At 37.2% G+C, this 16,360-nt stretch overlaps 1 protein-coding gene across 4 annotated transcripts in view; it reads right to left on the minus strand.

The window, feature by feature from the left end:
* The window catches only part of BAZ1A (bromodomain adjacent to zinc finger domain 1A), a 92,443-nt gene that overhangs the window by 15,940 nt on the left and 60,143 nt on the right, over positions 1–16,360 (minus strand). For 3 of the 4 annotated variants that reach the window (XM_053224358.1, XM_027065577.2, XM_027065576.2), the window contains 8 exons: positions 14,203–14,298; positions 13,853–14,077; positions 12,568–12,733; positions 12,191–12,304; positions 7,654–7,778; positions 3,698–4,294; positions 1,721–1,884; positions 850–1,004 (listed from right to left, as the gene is read on the minus strand). In XM_053224358.1, coding sequence (XP_053080333.1) covers positions 850–1,004; positions 1,721–1,884; positions 3,698–4,294; positions 7,654–7,778; positions 12,191–12,304; positions 12,568–12,733; positions 13,853–14,077; positions 14,203–14,298 — 1,642 coding nt within the window. The remainder of the gene's footprint in view (positions 1–849; positions 1,005–1,720; positions 1,885–3,697; positions 4,295–7,653; positions 7,779–12,190; positions 12,305–12,567; positions 12,734–13,852; positions 14,078–14,202; positions 14,299–16,360) is intronic. The other variant, XM_027065574.2, reaches the window with a different exon arrangement.

A 16,360-nucleotide genomic window follows, 5' to 3' on the forward strand; every position in this document is an offset into this window, starting at 1 on the left:
GATGACCCAGTGGTGGGCCTTAAGGATAAGCAGACCAGGCAGCTTCTCTCTATTTCTCTTGCTTCAACTTTTACTGGGTGGGATACTTACAGCTGCCTCCTGAATAGTTTCTTAGCCATCAATCTTATTCCCTTTGCAATAAATCTCCATGCCGCAGCTAAAATGATCATTTACACGTACAAACCTATTCGCTCAAAGCCTTTAGTACTATATCTTCCCTCCCAGTACATCTTCCCCACCTTTAGGTCTCAGGTTCTTGGTCACTTCCTCTGGCACTTCCTGTGCTGTCTTCCTTGATCTACAAAGACAAGTAGCCCTCCTATGTACTACATTTGCACTGGGTATCTGCTTCTACCAGAACTCTTATCCTGTTTCATAACTGCTAGCTTAATGTCTCTTTTCCATTTCCTTCTAAATAAACTCCTTAAGGAGAGTTATCCAAAAAGAACTCTGAAAAAGTCAAAGCATCTATCTACAGATCTACAGATATAGATTCTGTTTAATAATTCAAATAATATTTAAGCCCAACACAATTTACTAAGATATCCTATAGAAAAATGGACAATATAAAATTACTTTCTGAAATTAATAAAAGCCTAGGCTCAAAGACTTTTTATTTTAAACTTGAGCAATTATCATTATCCTAACAAGCTGCCTTTTGTCTGCACTAGCACAAAGTGGAGTAAAAGAGAGTTTGTGGTTGAGGAAAATTATTTCAGTGGTTACAAGTATTAAAAGTCCTCATGGTAAGATTTCAAAACAATTTTTTGAAGAAAAAAACATTTACTAAAAAGAACCATATAGAGTGGCAAGAAAAAGTGAGTTACTTTAGAAAAATCATTTTTGTACCTGTCTTTTACTATGACCTTTGCTTGCTCATCAATTTCCATCTCTTCTATACCTTCATTCACAGTTTTAATGATCCCATTTTCCTTGTTTTCCTCACTTAACAGCTCATATCGTCCACTCTCTAATGCCGATCTCCAGATATGTCGATCTGTAACCTGTAACAAAACCCAGGTTTACCAACATGGGAAAATGGCATATGTTGTTCCTAAGAAGTATGAGGTTGAATGTACATATGAAAAATTCATGAATATTCTAGAAAAGATTGTAAATCAAAAAGGGATCTAAAAATTAGGTTACTAAGTGGCCAAAATGGAATTCATATCATTTATAGATGGAAGCTTTAGTACCTCACTTTTTATATAGGGAAATCATAAACAATTCTGAGATTGTCACCTGATAGTAGCAAAAAAGTGACAGATGATAGCAAAGGAATGAACAGAACACACATATCAAGCATGAATTACTTACAGATTTTAAAAAGGTAACAAAGAAACCAATAAACAAACCAGACTCAGCAGAGCAGGCAGGAGCTAGTCAAGGAAGAAGAAAATATCCTTACACATTTTAACATCTCAGATGAAAATACCGCAAAACAGTTATTTTAAACATACTAAAAATCACTATTAAAAAGGTCAATTATGTTCATTAAATTCTGTTTACGAAAGCAGATAGCCATATAGTACATTTAAGAAAGATTTCTATTCATATATTAGTATTTTGATAGAGGGGAACTAGCTTAGTTTTCATAAAAAATATTATCACTCCCATGTATTTATTCAAAACACACATGCCTTGCCTGTATCAAATAAGTTAACAAAAATGACGAAAACTTTGGTAATTAGGCAAACTAAAAATGGGACCAGGTACTAACCTTGATTGCTCCTAATGTTCCTTGGTAGATTCTGTCTTCAATATCCAAAAGAAAATCTCTCAGCCTCAATTCAAGCTGTCTTTCCGCAGACATCTGAGATGAATCATATGCAGTGGAAGATCTTCCCCGACTATAGGTAGGTTTGCTATCAGTTTGAGGTTTGTCTGAAATAGTTACCAATACCTTTATTATGATTTTCTTATTAAAAACACAATTTTCCCAATGTGACAGTTATGATCATGAGATAATGGATTTATAAAAACACTTAGTAAATTCTAAAGTACAAAAAGGGGGGGGGAGCAGAAATGTTTGCACATCAGATATCTGATGAGGAACTTGTGTCTAAAATATATGAAGAACTCTTACAACTCAATAAAAAGACAACCTAGGGGCACCTGGGTGGCTCAGTTGGTTAAGTGGCCGACTTCGGCTCAGGTCACGATCTCGCGGTCCGTGAGTTCGAGCCCCGCGTCGGGCTCTGTGCTGACAGCTCAGAGCCTGGAGCCTGTTTCAGATTCTGTGTCTCCCTCTCTCTGACCCTCCCCTGTTCATGCTCTGTCTCTCCCTGTCTCAAAAATAAATAAAAACGTTAAAAAAAAAATTTAAAAAAAAGACAACCTAATAAAAAGAATGGGCAATAGGGATTTGAATAGACTTTTCTTTAAGGAAGATATACAAATGGTCAATTAAGACCATGAAAAGATGCTCAACATTACTGGTCTTTAGGAAATACACACCAAAACCACAATCAAGTACTACTTCATACCTCTAAAATGGTTAGAATCTAAAAGTCAGATAGTAACAAGAGTTGACACGAACGTGGAAAAAATTTAACCCTCATACACTGTTGGCAGAAATATATAATGGTGCAGCTGCTTTGGAAAACAGTATGGCAGTTCCTCAAATGATTAAACAGAATTACCATATGACCCAATAATTGCACTCTTAGATATACACTCAAGAGAAATAAAAACATATGTCGACACAAAAACTTGTACACAAACATTTACAGCAGCATTATTCATAACAGCCAAAATGTGGAAAAAACAGAAACATCCATCAACTAACAGTTAAGTAAAATGTGGTGTTTACCTACATAATGAAACATCATTTGGTTATGAGAAGGTATGAAGTACTGACACATGCTACTACTTGGATGCACCTTGAAAACATTGTGCTAAGTGAAAGAAGCCAGTTACAAAAAACCATATATAGTATATGATACCATTCATATAAGATGTTCAGACAGGGAAATTTCCAGACAAGGAAAACAAATATGGGGTTTCTTTTTGAAGTGATAAAAATGTTCTAAAATTGACTGTGTGATGGTTGCACATCTGTGAATATTAATGAAAACCACTGACTGTACACTTGACATGAGTGAACTGCATAGCATATGAACTAATCTCAATAAAGCTGTTAAAGAATTGTGATCTGAAGTTTTTAATTCTGAAGAGAACTAAAGTAGACATGACAGTAAGCCCCTAAATTTAAGAGTTCTTTACCTAGAGAAACTCAGTAATATGAAGACGCCAAAAACGCCTTATTACCTTCTTTTACCTGTTATCAATGAACCAGTCATCGTATGTTGCTACCCTATCTGCCCTTGCAGCCAATCTCCAAAGGTGTGATCACTAATGGAAACTGTCCCTGGGACCCTCAGCCAAAACCCCTAGTGAATGAACTATCATGTCTATGGTCTAAAACTAATGGCAACCTTAGTGCCTTGGGTATTCAGAGTCTACTGATCAGGGAATGGGACTGGGAAGAATATGAATCTCCCTATACGGCCATTCCTCATAATCTAAACGGAACCCAGTGAAATCTTGTCTAACTGGAAAACATTCTCTAACTTGCCAACTTTCATGGTCCAAATGAAAGAGAAGACAGAAGATGTTCTAATAGCTTGACAGATGTTTAATCCTGAACCAGAGATTATGGAGAGAGAAAAAGAAATAGTTTTCAATGAAAATTTACCTGAAAAATGAAATTTCTCTTCAGAAAAATGGGCTAGCTGTGCACATATTCTGCTTTTCTCTTGCAACAAAGTTTCTTTTAAGGCACTTTCTCTATGTCCTCTAGAATTTAGAGCTTCAATAAGCTGGTCTAGCTGTTCACAAGAACTGTAAAAGCACCACCGATTCGGCTTATGCACTGGTTTTGGCAGCTGCACAGAATCATCACATGGACCTTGGTCAATGTTGGAGGTAGATTCAGACATCAAAGACTCTCCAGTTTTAGTGGATACCTGAGGATCCTGAGACTGTACATTATTCTGAAATGATGAAGGTCTAGGCAACAGCATGTCTTCAGTGAGACCAGAATAATCCTCTTCAATAAATAATCCAGGAATAGAAGGGAAAATCCAATATCGCCTATACATGCGGTCTCGGCCCAAGGGAAAGATATTGGTACACGCTATGGCACTTTGGATTTTTTCCAAGAGCTCTTTCTCTTTTCGTTCATGTTCCTGTTTTAAAGCTGCTTCTTCATCAGCAGTAAGAGGCTCTCTCGTTACACAGTTGACTTCTTCCTGTCTTGTAAATTCTTTAAACCCATTTTGTCCCCTTTTCCCTATAATTGAAACATTTGATCATCACATTTTAAATTTTCATCAGAAAAATATACAAAGCCATGGACCAAACCGAATGCCCAACAAATTCATAGGTTGAAATCCTAAACCCCAATGTAACTATATTTGGAGACAGGGCCCTTAAGGAGGTAATTAAGGTTAAATGAGTCCAGAGAGCGGGACCTTAATTCAGGACTGGGGTACTTATAAGAGGAGAAAAGAAAGAAACCAGAGTGCTCACTCACTTCACTTCTGGGCACAGAAGACAAGTCATGTGAGGACACAATGACAAGGTGCAATAGCAAGCTGAGAGAGGCCTCACCAGAAACCAACCCTGCTTGTACCTTGATCTTGGACTTCCAGCCTCCAGAACTGTGAGAAAATTAATTTCTGTTGTTTAAGCCACCCAGTCTGCGATATTATATTATGGCACACAAACAGACTAATACTCTATGCTGATAAGAAACTGGACTTACTTACAATACAAGAGTCACACAAAAAAACTGTAATCTCACACTGGAGAGTGAGGCAGAATCTGTTATGCTGCAACATAGTTCTTTCTTTAAGGCAGGAGTCAGTAAACTAGTTTTATAAAGGTCTAGCTAGTAAATATTTTTAGGTTTTGTGGGCCATATGGTTTCTGCTCACAGCTGCTCAACTGTGCCACTGTAGCATGAAAGCAGCCACAGACAATATGTAAATGAACAAGAATGACTGTGTTCAATTAAAACTATGGTCACTGAAATCTGAATTTCATTTAATTTTCATATCACAAAATATCATTCTTCCTTCCCCAACTACTTAAAAATATAAAAAACCATTTTTAGCTTATGGATTATATAAAAACGGGCAAGGCAGATTTGGCCAATGGGCTGTAGTTTACAAACCAATGATTTTAGGTAACAGAACCCCTAATGCTTAGTTGGGTACCTAGCAATTCAAACAAAGGACATTTTCCAGCAAGAAATGTTTCTCCAGGAGGCATGGCTACATGAGAAACTTCTGGCCAAAGAGATGGGAGCAGAAGCATTAAATGTAACCTCTGGGTTGTACCTCTCTGCATTTCCCATCTTTCAACTAGCCAGAATGGAGACATGGGGATAAATCATTTTTGAACATGAGAATGGCAGCAAACCCTATGGATGGCAGTACCAACAAGACAGGAAGAGACTGGATTCCTGGTGACCTGCCAGGCCTTTTATGGTGTGTTGAAGAATTAAACTTCTCTTCTTTCAGTCACTGTCAGATTGCTTAGATGGGTGGGGAGTTACTTCTATTTCTTTGTTTGAAAGTGTTTGTATATAAGATTATAATTATCTGCTTCTTTGGGGCACCTGGGTGGCTCAGCTGGTTGAGCGTCTGACTCTTGATTTTGGCTCAGGTCATGATCTCATGGTTCATGAGATTGGGCCCTGTGTTGGGCTATGCACAGACTGCCTGCAATTCTCTCTCTGCCCCTCCCCTGCTTGCTCTCAAAATAAATAAAGATTAAAAAAAATTACCTGCTTCTTTAAAATTTTGCAAAATTCACCTATAAAGTTGTCTAGGACTGACATTTTCTTTGTAGGAAGGCTTTTAATACTGATTCAAAACCTAAAGGTTTAGGACCAGTCACCTTTTAAATTTTCTCATGCATTTTTATAATGTGTGTTTTTCTAGGATTTTGCTTTATTTTTGCCTCCATTTTCCTTTAAAAAAAATTTTTTTTTTTTGAAGGAGAGAGAGACAGAGCATGCACAGGGGTGGGGCAAAGAGAGGGAGACAGAATCTGAAGCAGGCTCCAGGCTCTGAGCTGTCAGCACAGAGCCCGATGCTGGGCTCGAACTCACAAACTGTGAGATTATGACCTGAGCCAAAGACGGACGCTTAACCGACTGAGCCACCCAGACGCCCCTAAACATTTTTTTTAAAGCTTTATTTATTTTATTTTTGTGAGAGTCAGAGATGACACGAGTTGGGGAGGGGCAGAGAGAGAGGGAGACAGAGAATCTCAAGCAGGTTCCGCATGAATGCGGGGCTTGAACTCACGAACTCATGACCTGAGCCAAAACAAAGAGTCAGACGCTTAACCAACTGAGCAACACAGGTGCCCCCTTTTTGCCTCCATTTTCAAAGTTATTTCCATAAAACTGCATATGCTGTTTTCTTACCTTTAAATTTCTACTCTTATCTGTAGTTATGTTTACCTTTTTAGTCCTAACCTTATTGTGACTTTCCCCCCAAATCAATTTCAACAAAGGTTTGTCTAGTTTGTATCTTTTTCAAACAACTAATTTTTGGCTTTGCTGTTCTCCTGTATTACAGTTTACTTTTTATTAATTTCTATTTGTATCCATTGTTTCCTTTTATCTGGAAGGATTATTCTATCTCCTACCGCTAACTTCTTAAATGAATGCCTAGGTCAATTTGCCTTTCTTCTTTCCTAATATGTATTAAAACTATAAATTTTCCACTAAGTAGAGGGACTGTATCCAACAAGTATTAATGTGCAGTACTGATTAGCTTTTTTTCAGTATTGAGTAGTTTTAAACATTTTCTAGTTTCTATTTATGGTTTCTACTTTGACCTATTACTTAGAAGTGTGTTTTAAATGAGGTGTTTAAACCTTTAATCAAATGAGGTTTTTTTTTTTTTGTTTTGGATTTCTAAATCAATTGCATTGTAATCAGAAAATATAGCCTTCATGATACAGGAGATTTTCTGTCTACTTATAATAGCCATTTTAGAAAATAATGTAGAAAAAAAAGATACCATCAAAATTATAGGCACAGAATAAACTTACAAATCTCCTTCAGTAGTTGTCAAATGAAGATGGTTAAAGATCCTCAGAAGTAAATTATATCAACAACTTTAAAAAAATGTGTTCCCTTTGATCTAAATTTATAAAATTATTTTAAGGTAGTAGATTTCCATTCTCAATCATGTGGTACCAATTATAAGCATTACTGACCTTTGTATTTCTAGCATCTAAAAGGTACTCAATGAATGTTGAGTAGGCTATAGAATAAAAATTTCTATTTCGCCTAATATCAAGTAGTCAATACCAAACTCAACAAAACTCGCTAACCAGAAGTTGAAGTTATGTGAAACTGATCTGTTAAAAGAATATGAATATTGTCTCTCTTCCCTAAAGTATAAATGACATGAGAATAAAGACAGAATGTAACTTCTAACACCATTTTTTAACAAAATGGTCACCATCTAAGGAACTTATCACTGCTATGAGTTGGGCATTTAAAAACAAACACACCTAGGAATAATAAATGGAAGTAATCTAATACATATTTCAGTATAGCTGATTTATAATGTGCCTTATTAATTAAAAACAAGTAAGCATGCCCTTAAGAAATTTCTGTATTACCCCTTCTGCCTCTTTTATGTGATCTGGGGTCATCTTCATCTTCAGTGATGGTATCTTGATCAAGTTCCTTTTGCTCCATTTCTTTGCTCTCAGTGCTAGTATCAAAATCTTCCCTTTCTTCCTCCCTTAAGGAAAAAAAAAAGATCACTTTCATTAAAGAATATATAAAATTCCATTCATGAGATATTCATTGCCTGCTTATGAAGGGCTAGCCATTATGTTTAGGAAGCAGTGGACAAAATGATATTCTTGCAGAGGAAACAGATAACACAAACAATTATAAAATTAAAATATGTAATAGCTATTAAAAAAGGAGAAGTTCAAGGTGTTATGAAAACATTTCAAGGTGAACTGAAATCTAGTCTCAGGGATCAAGGAAGGCTGGTTTGAGGGGCACCTGGGTGGCTCAGTCGGTTAAGCGTCTGACTTCGGCTCAGGTCACGATCTCACGGTTCGTGAGTTCGAGCCCTGCGTCGGGCTCTGTGCTGACAGCTCAGAGCCTGGAGCCTGTTTCGGATTCTGTGTCTCCCTCTCTCTCTGCCCCTCCCCTGTTCATGCTCTGTCTCTCTATGTCTCAAAAATAAATAAACGTTAAAAAAAAAAATTAAAAAAAAAAAAAAAAAAAAAGAAAGGCTTGCTTGAAGAAGTGATATTTAAACTGTGAGACTAGGGAGACCAGGGAGGGGTAAGGCATCAGGTGAGAAGAAATCTCCATTTCTAGCAGAGGGGAAAATGTGTGCAATGGCATTGAGCTGAAGAGAAAAGGAAAGAGCTTTTTTCTCTATTATTTTGAGAAAAATATAAAACAAAGAAGTCGTCCTAGATATAGATGAGACAAGGGCAGAGTTAGGTCATGCTGGGCCTTGTAGGGAATTATTCAATAAGCAATGGGGGGAAAAGTAGAATTTAGAAAACAGAAATGATTAAAAGGCACTTTGGCTGCTATGTGGAAAAGGACCTGGGAGAGAAAGTAGATGAAGGGAGACAAGGGGCCACTGTTAACAGTCTAGGTAGCTGGCTGGGACGTGATGGTCGGCTCAGAGTAGAAAGTAGGTGGTAAGTAGACAAATAGTGGAGAAGAGAAGATAAATGTCTGATACAGTTAACAGGCTGAATAAATACAATATGGATATTTAATTCATTATACTATCCAAATTAAAACTAAAATTGTATGGGGCACCTGGTGGCTCAGTCGGTTAAGCGTCTGACTTTGACTCAGGTCATGATCTCACGGTTTGTGGGTTTGAGCCCCGCGTCCAGTTCTGTGCTGACAGCTCGGAGCCTGGAGCCTGGAGCCTGCTTCGGATTCTGTGTCTCCCTCTCTCTCTGCCCCTCCCCTGTTCCTGCTCTCTCTCAAAAATAAATAAACATTAAAAAAAATTTTAAGTTTAAAATTGTATGAACCTTGAAATAAGTTCCACCATATTTTATTTATTCAGAGAGACAGAGTGTGTGCCTGAACACAAGCGGGGGAGGGGCAGAGAAAATCCCAAGCAGGCTCTCTAATGTCAATGCAGAGCTCACGAACTGAACTGTGAGATCCTGACCTGAGCCAAAATCAAGAGTTGGATGCCGACTGAGCCACCCAGGCGCCCCAATAAGTTCTACCATTTATGGTCTTTATCCAAAGCAAGGTTTGCAAACTCAAATGTGTTTAGGAGCCAGAGGGATAATGTAAATGAGGGGAGGCTAGATGAGTATAAAAATATATGAAATGGTGGAATCTGTAACGTTTATTTTTATTTTTTCTAAGTTTGTTTATTTTTGAGAAAGACAGAGAGAGAGAACCAGCAGGGGAGGAACAGAGAGAGAGGAGATAGAGGATCTGAAGTAGGCTCTGTGCTGACAGCAGTGAGCCCAATACAGGGCTCGATCCCACCAACCGTGAGATCATGACCTGAGCCGAAGTTGGACGCTTAACCAACTGAGCCACCCAGGTGCCCTTCTTTTGTTTTTAAATTAAGATATCAGAAAGAAAAAATTCAGGTGATGAATAGTAACTCAACTTATTCTGGTAATTATTTTGCAACATATGTATGTATCAAATCATTATGTGTATACCCTAAATGATTAATACAATGTTATAAGTCACTTATATCTCAATAAAACTGGAAAGGGTTTATAAAATGTGAAAAAAAAAATGAGATATAACTCACATACCCTAAAACCACCATTTTAAAGTATACAAATTCAGTGGTTTTTAGTATATTACAAGGTTGTGCAATCATTACACCCATCTAATTCTAGAACAGTATCATCATCCCCAAAGAAAAAGCCTATAGCCATTAGTAGTCACTTTCCATTTCCTCTTCCCCACTGTCCTGGTACCCACTCATCTACTTTTTGCTGTGTATTGTATTTGCCCATTCCGGACTACTTATATAAATGAGATCATACAACACATGGTCTTTTATGACTGGTTTCTTTTACTTAGCACCTTTTTCAAAGTTTATCTGCATTGTAGCATGTATGAGAATTCCATTCTTCTTTATTGCTGAATAACCTTCTGCTATATGGATATACCACTGAAGAAATACATCGTTTTGTTTAACCATTCGTCAACTGATGGACATTTGGGTTATTTCCATTTCTTTGGCTATTAAGAATAATGATGCTATGAACTTTTGTATATAGATTTCTGGGTGAATGTATGCTCTTAATTCTCTGAGTATATACCTAGGAGTGGAATCGCTGGGTCATATGGCAACAAATGTTTTAACTGTTTGAGGGACTGCCAAATTTATCCAGAGCAGCCACACCATTTTACATCTCCACCTGCAATGCATGAGAGTTCCGATTTCTCCACAGTCTCACCAACACTTCTTATTGTCCCTTCATTGGATTACAGCCATCCTAGTGAGTATGAGGTAATATCTCATTGTGATTTCGATGTGTGTTTCCCTAATGACTAAAGATGTTGAATATCTTCTGTGCTTCTTGTATATCTTCTTTGGAGAAATGCCTATTAAAATCCTTTTCCCATTTTTTAAACCGGTTGTTCTTTTATTGTTGAGTTGTACGAGTTCTTTACATATTCTGGATATTATGCCATTATTATTATTATTTTTAATGTTTGTTTACTTTTGAAACAGAGAGACAGAGAGAGAGAGAGAGAGACAGAGTGCAAGCAGAGGAGGGGCAGAGAGAGACAGACAGACACACACACACACACACACACACACACACACACACACAGAATCCGAAGCAGGCTCCAGGCTCTGAGCTGTCAGCACACAGCCAGACGTGGGGCTCAAACCCACGAACCATGAGATCATCACCTGAGCTGAAGTTGGATGCTTAACTGAGCCATCTAGGCATCCCTGGATATTATACCATTATTAGAGATATGATTTGCAAATATTTTTTCCCATCTACTGAGCTGTCTTTTTACTTTTTTTTCCCCCTTAGTGAGAGAGTGAGTGCACATGGGTGCAAGCAGGGGAGAGAGACAGAGAGAGCAAATCCCAAACAGGCTCCACACCCAGTGCAGAGCCTGACACAGGACTCGATCCCACAATCCTGGGATCACGACAGAAGCTGAAGTCAAGAGTTGGACGTGCAACCAACTGAGCCACCCAGATACCTCTTTCTACTTTCTTGACAGTGCTCTTTGAAGCATGAAAGTTTTTAACTTTGATGAAATCAAAGTATTCGTTTTTTCCTTTGATTGCTTGTTATTTAGGTATCAGATTAACTTTCCTAAGCTAAATTCTATTTCTTTTTTTAAAAAAAAATTTTTTTTAACGTTTATTTATTTTTGAGACGGAGAGAGACAGAGCATGAACAGGGGAGGGGCAGAGAGAGAGGGAGACACAGAATCTGAAACAGGCTCCAGGCTTTGAGCTGTCAGCACAGAGCCCGATGCAGGGCTCGAACTCACGGACCGCGAGATCATGACCTGAGCCGAAGTCGGACGCTTAACCGACCGAGCCACCCAGGCGTCCCCTAAATTCTATTTCTTAAAGTACTGTTGATGGCCATATAAAATACAGCTGTTGCAAGTTTGTGACTTACAGGTATTTTTATATGAAAGTATAACTAAAAGTCAATACATTAATTTCGGAATACTGAGATTTTTGGTAATCTTCCTTTGCAGATTTTATAAAAAAAATTCTGGTAAATTTGAATACAGTTTGCCATGTGCAATATGAAAAAAATTCCCACTTGTATTCATAGCCAATTATCACCCCAAATATTTTCAAATGAAAAAGAGTACCTAAGTCACTAAATTACTTAAGGGGCTTTCATCTTCTCCCTATACCATCTATTAAAACCTCCAACTTCATCCCCACTCCTCAATAAACTCAAAGGAGCTTTGTGAAACATAATGCACAATGGTGATGGTGGTGGAGATGGGAGATACCACTATTAATACATTACTGGTTAAAAAGAGGCTACAGGCCCATTGGCACAATTGTTATGTACCTATGAATAAGAAACTAGAATGCTAGTTTTTAAAACTTTTGAAAGCATTTTAGAGTTTAAAGTGCTGATTTTTGTTCTTATGTAAGAATGAGCAGTGTAATTCAAACCATACCCAACAGATATATCTACGGCTGAATTTCTTTGCTCATCTTCCTTCAGTTTCTCTTGTTTCTCTTTCATTTTTTGTTCTTGTTCCTTCAGTTTTTCCTCCTTCCTTTTGCGAATTCTGAAAGTTAAAATAAAATACTACAGTCTATTTGATGGAAGATAATTTCAACTTTTAGCATCTTGTCTTCAACCATAAAATTATGGAAAGTGATCCAAATGTTATCACAAAACCATAAGGTAGTATTCATTCATAACCTCTTAGGTAAGCCATCAAACACCAGTGTGAACCAAGGTCATATTACAGCCCATTGTCAAGTACGGTTTTAGAAGTAAAGGAATAAGCAGCCTTCATTGGCACAACTGACTATAATCATCTCTCACCTAGCAGCTGCTTCTTCCCTCTCTTTCCGATGTTGTTCTGCTTTTAACTCCCGGAACTCCTGCTTTGCCTGTCGTAATATATCAACATAATCTTCAATGAAATCCCTAGTAGAAACTAGGGTCAGTAGTTTCCCACAGAGAGCATGAAGTATCTTCATTTTTTCTCCTGTCAAAAATTGGTAAATAGATTCTGTATCATCAATGACAAAACGGAATTGTTTGAAAGATCTTTATTTGTGGCTCAATGTGAAAATGCTTAAAAAAATAGGAAAAAGTCCCAAGATCAAACATGCCAATGGCATGTCTTCAGAAAAAGCAACTGAGTCCAAATTAATAGTTATGTAATATGCAAGGCATTTCAAATACTAGTAACTACTTTATATACCAGTTAAATACACATGAAAAATTTTCTAATGACAATTTTTTTTCAAGTTTTAATTTTTGGGCTCATTTATGAAGTTCAAATAAAGTCTAAATTATAACCACATGGATTTTTAAAAAATGGCAACAGGCAAATTGCTACTCTGAAAATACTGCACAAAAAAAAAAAAAAACAACAAAAAACCCACCATAGATTATAAAAACTATATGGATGTTAGGAATGAATGCACTCTACTTTTAATAGATGTTCTCTGAAATACGCATATTATTATTTTTGTGTGTGTGAAATTTATTGTCAAATTGGTTTCCATACAACACCCAGTGCTCATCCCAAAAGATGCCCTCTTCAATGCCCATCACCTACCCTCCCCCTCCCTTCCCTCCCACCCCCCATCAACCCTCAGTTTGTTCTCAGTTTTTAAGAGTCTCTTATGATAAATAATCATATTAAAGTTGGTATGTTTATACACTGTAATTTTTTATTTAAAAAAGGAAGTGAAAAGAAACTTCACCTTCATACACCATTTCTCATACCTCAAACACTATTCAAGCAAATGTTAGAATTTAGCTGCTCCGGCTTAAATTTCTGATATACTGATAAATAAAAGTGAAAGCCAGCTAATTGTCACTTATCCTTCTAAATTTAGTAGATGTAGTACATTAGCCACCAGGAAAATCCAAATAAAAAAGAAAAGAAAATCAGAAACAGTTAAAGCCAATAGGAAAACAACAGTAGTTTCCATGTGGGTCACTATTTGTAGTCCAACAATTTTTTTAAGACTGCTCTTTCTTTTAAAACTAGTATCATCTAAAATTTCTCATCAGCACCTAGTTTTCTGGCCTAAAGAGATAAAAGAGGGTAGGAAGGGGGCAGGTTATACAAATTCCAACTTGCAAAGTTTACCTGGTGTCAAATCATATACTGAAGTGCTTGACAGTTTCTTCACTAGACTGGGATTGCTCAAACGAAGCTCCATACAGGCATCATCTGTAGCATCAAATCCTCCTCGTTTCTGGTATCTGTACTTTGCATTTGCTGACGTTACATCAGCACCTGAAGCTAAGATGTGGAGTCTGAGGATTTCAGAAAGAGTGCAGCTATCAAGATCCAAGCTTTTCAAACTGCAGCCTATAGTTGTTAAAAAATGAAACAGTCATTTAGAATATAAGCAAGGAATCCTTAGCAATGTAAAATGCGCCTTAATAAAATTATCAATGAAAATCCAATTAAAAATAAGTAAAACCCACACATACCCTGGTGCAACTGCGGCCATGCAGCTGCCAAAGATGCAACTGCAGACAGTGCAGATTTTGTGGGGTCTGCATCTTCATCCAAAGCCTCTGTTAAATCTTTAAGGAAATAAATACTTTATTCTAGTGCAGATCAAAGCTGGAATATTTGGGAATAATGCCCTTTTAAAATGATGAAAGAAACAGCAAACAGCTTAACATTCGGGAACCTCAAAAGAGCCAACACTAGGTAAAACAAGCATCATTCACATCCCACCTCATGTCCACCTAAGACTATAAATCCTAAGACATGTACTGCACACTAATATCTTCCTTAGTTAACACAGAGAAGACAATTTCCAAGTTACCAACAAGGTGCACATACACATTCCAAAAAACATGGTAAAATGCATAGAATTAAAAACAAATCTCCTCACTCAATACAACTTTAGAAAAGTCTACTTTGAAAATCAGAATCTACTTGAAGATCCCCCAATCTTTAATAAATATTTTAGGATTGAATCATAACAAAGTATGGTTTGTGATCATCAAAAACCAGCACAGAAAAAGAACGAAAACAAGTTAAAGATAGCACTACTGTCACTTAACCATTGATTTATCCTCTTTATTAAATTTCCTATATTTTGAAAACTCTGCAATCTAAGAAACCACAGGGAGATTTCCCTGTATTTTCTAAGTAAATTGCTTTAACTTTGAAAACCATCCCTAGCTTACAAACAAGACTAGAGTAAATCTACTAGCACAAATGTATTTAAAGTATTAGCATATGCAATTATTCCTAATTATAATACATTGTTGATAAAAAAATTTAAAGTGTCAACTATGAAAAAACTCTAAGCTTACAAAAACCTCTTGTTATATCATAGTACAGTGGGCATAGCTTCAGACTGAGTCAGATCATATATATTCTAGTCTTGGCTCTGCCAGTCCCCTAGTTCCTAGTTACAGAACCTTTACACAAGTCACTTAATTGCCTTCATTTTTCCTAAAGGAGTGAATCTAGATCAATGGTTTTTAAATTCTTCAAATATTTCTTGGGGAATCCAATAGAAAAGAGATAAAAGTTCCTTTGTTAAGTGGGTATGGAGATGATAATCCTGCCCATTCATTTTTTCCAACTCTCCTGCAGTGGCACCAAGGAATCCCTGTACAACTCATAGTATTCCATGGGTTAGAGTTAAAAATCACTGGGCTAAACTGTCTGTGGTTCCTTATCTTTCTACTATGTTTTCCTTCCAAAAATTCACAAGCTAACAAAATGAACCTCAGAGAACAGAATTGCTGTCCTTTACTAAAAGGAAAAAGGCAACTCTGGGATCATGTTTGATTACAATCATTGACAATTTCATGGCATTAAAGCATAGACAATGCCACACAGGAGAAGTTATTTGACTAAACATTGCAAATATGCAGGAGTTATTCCTACCAGGCCAAGAATCCAGTCCAAATGAGACATTATAATCTTCCTTACCAGAGAAATACGAGAGCTAAAACTTCCTCAATTTTCATTTTACATGTAAAGTCAAACAAAATTAATAGGCACTCTAATATTAATAACAGTCCCAGTAAAAGTGAACTGATCCTCTTCCTTCGCAGCAATTACCATGTTCAACCTATTTTATCTGTAGTCAGTTTTAATATCCTAGGACAAAGTTACAAAGGCCTTAGGAAATGAACAACCGAAAACATGACAGATTACCTTTTTTTGATTAAAAATTATTTTTATTATTTTTATTTTATTATTTTTAGTGTTTATTTTTTTATTTTTGAGAGAGAGAGAGAGAGAAGGGGGGAGAGAGAGAGAGAGAGACACACACACACACACACACACACACACACACACACACACACACACAGAGCGCGAGCAGGGGAAGGGCAGAGAGAGGGGGAGACACAGAACCTGAAGCAGGCTCCAGGCTCTGAGCTGTCAGCACAGAGCCCAAAGCAGGGCTGGAACTCATGAACTGTGAGACCATCAGACCTGGGAGATCATGACCTGAGCTGAAGTCAGACGCTTAACGGACTGAGCCACCCAGGCGCCCCAACAGTTTACTTTTAATTGTGTTCACGTAGCATGTTAAAATATGTAGGGGTGCCTGGCTGGCTCAGTCGGTAAAGCACGTGACTCTTAATCTCAGGGTTGTGAGTTCAAGCCCCATGT

Source organism: Acinonyx jubatus, chromosome B3 (assembly GCF_027475565.1).
Source record: "Acinonyx jubatus isolate Ajub_Pintada_27869175 chromosome B3, VMU_Ajub_asm_v1.0, whole genome shotgun sequence".
NCBI lineage: Eukaryota > Metazoa > Chordata > Mammalia > Carnivora > Felidae > Acinonyx > Acinonyx jubatus.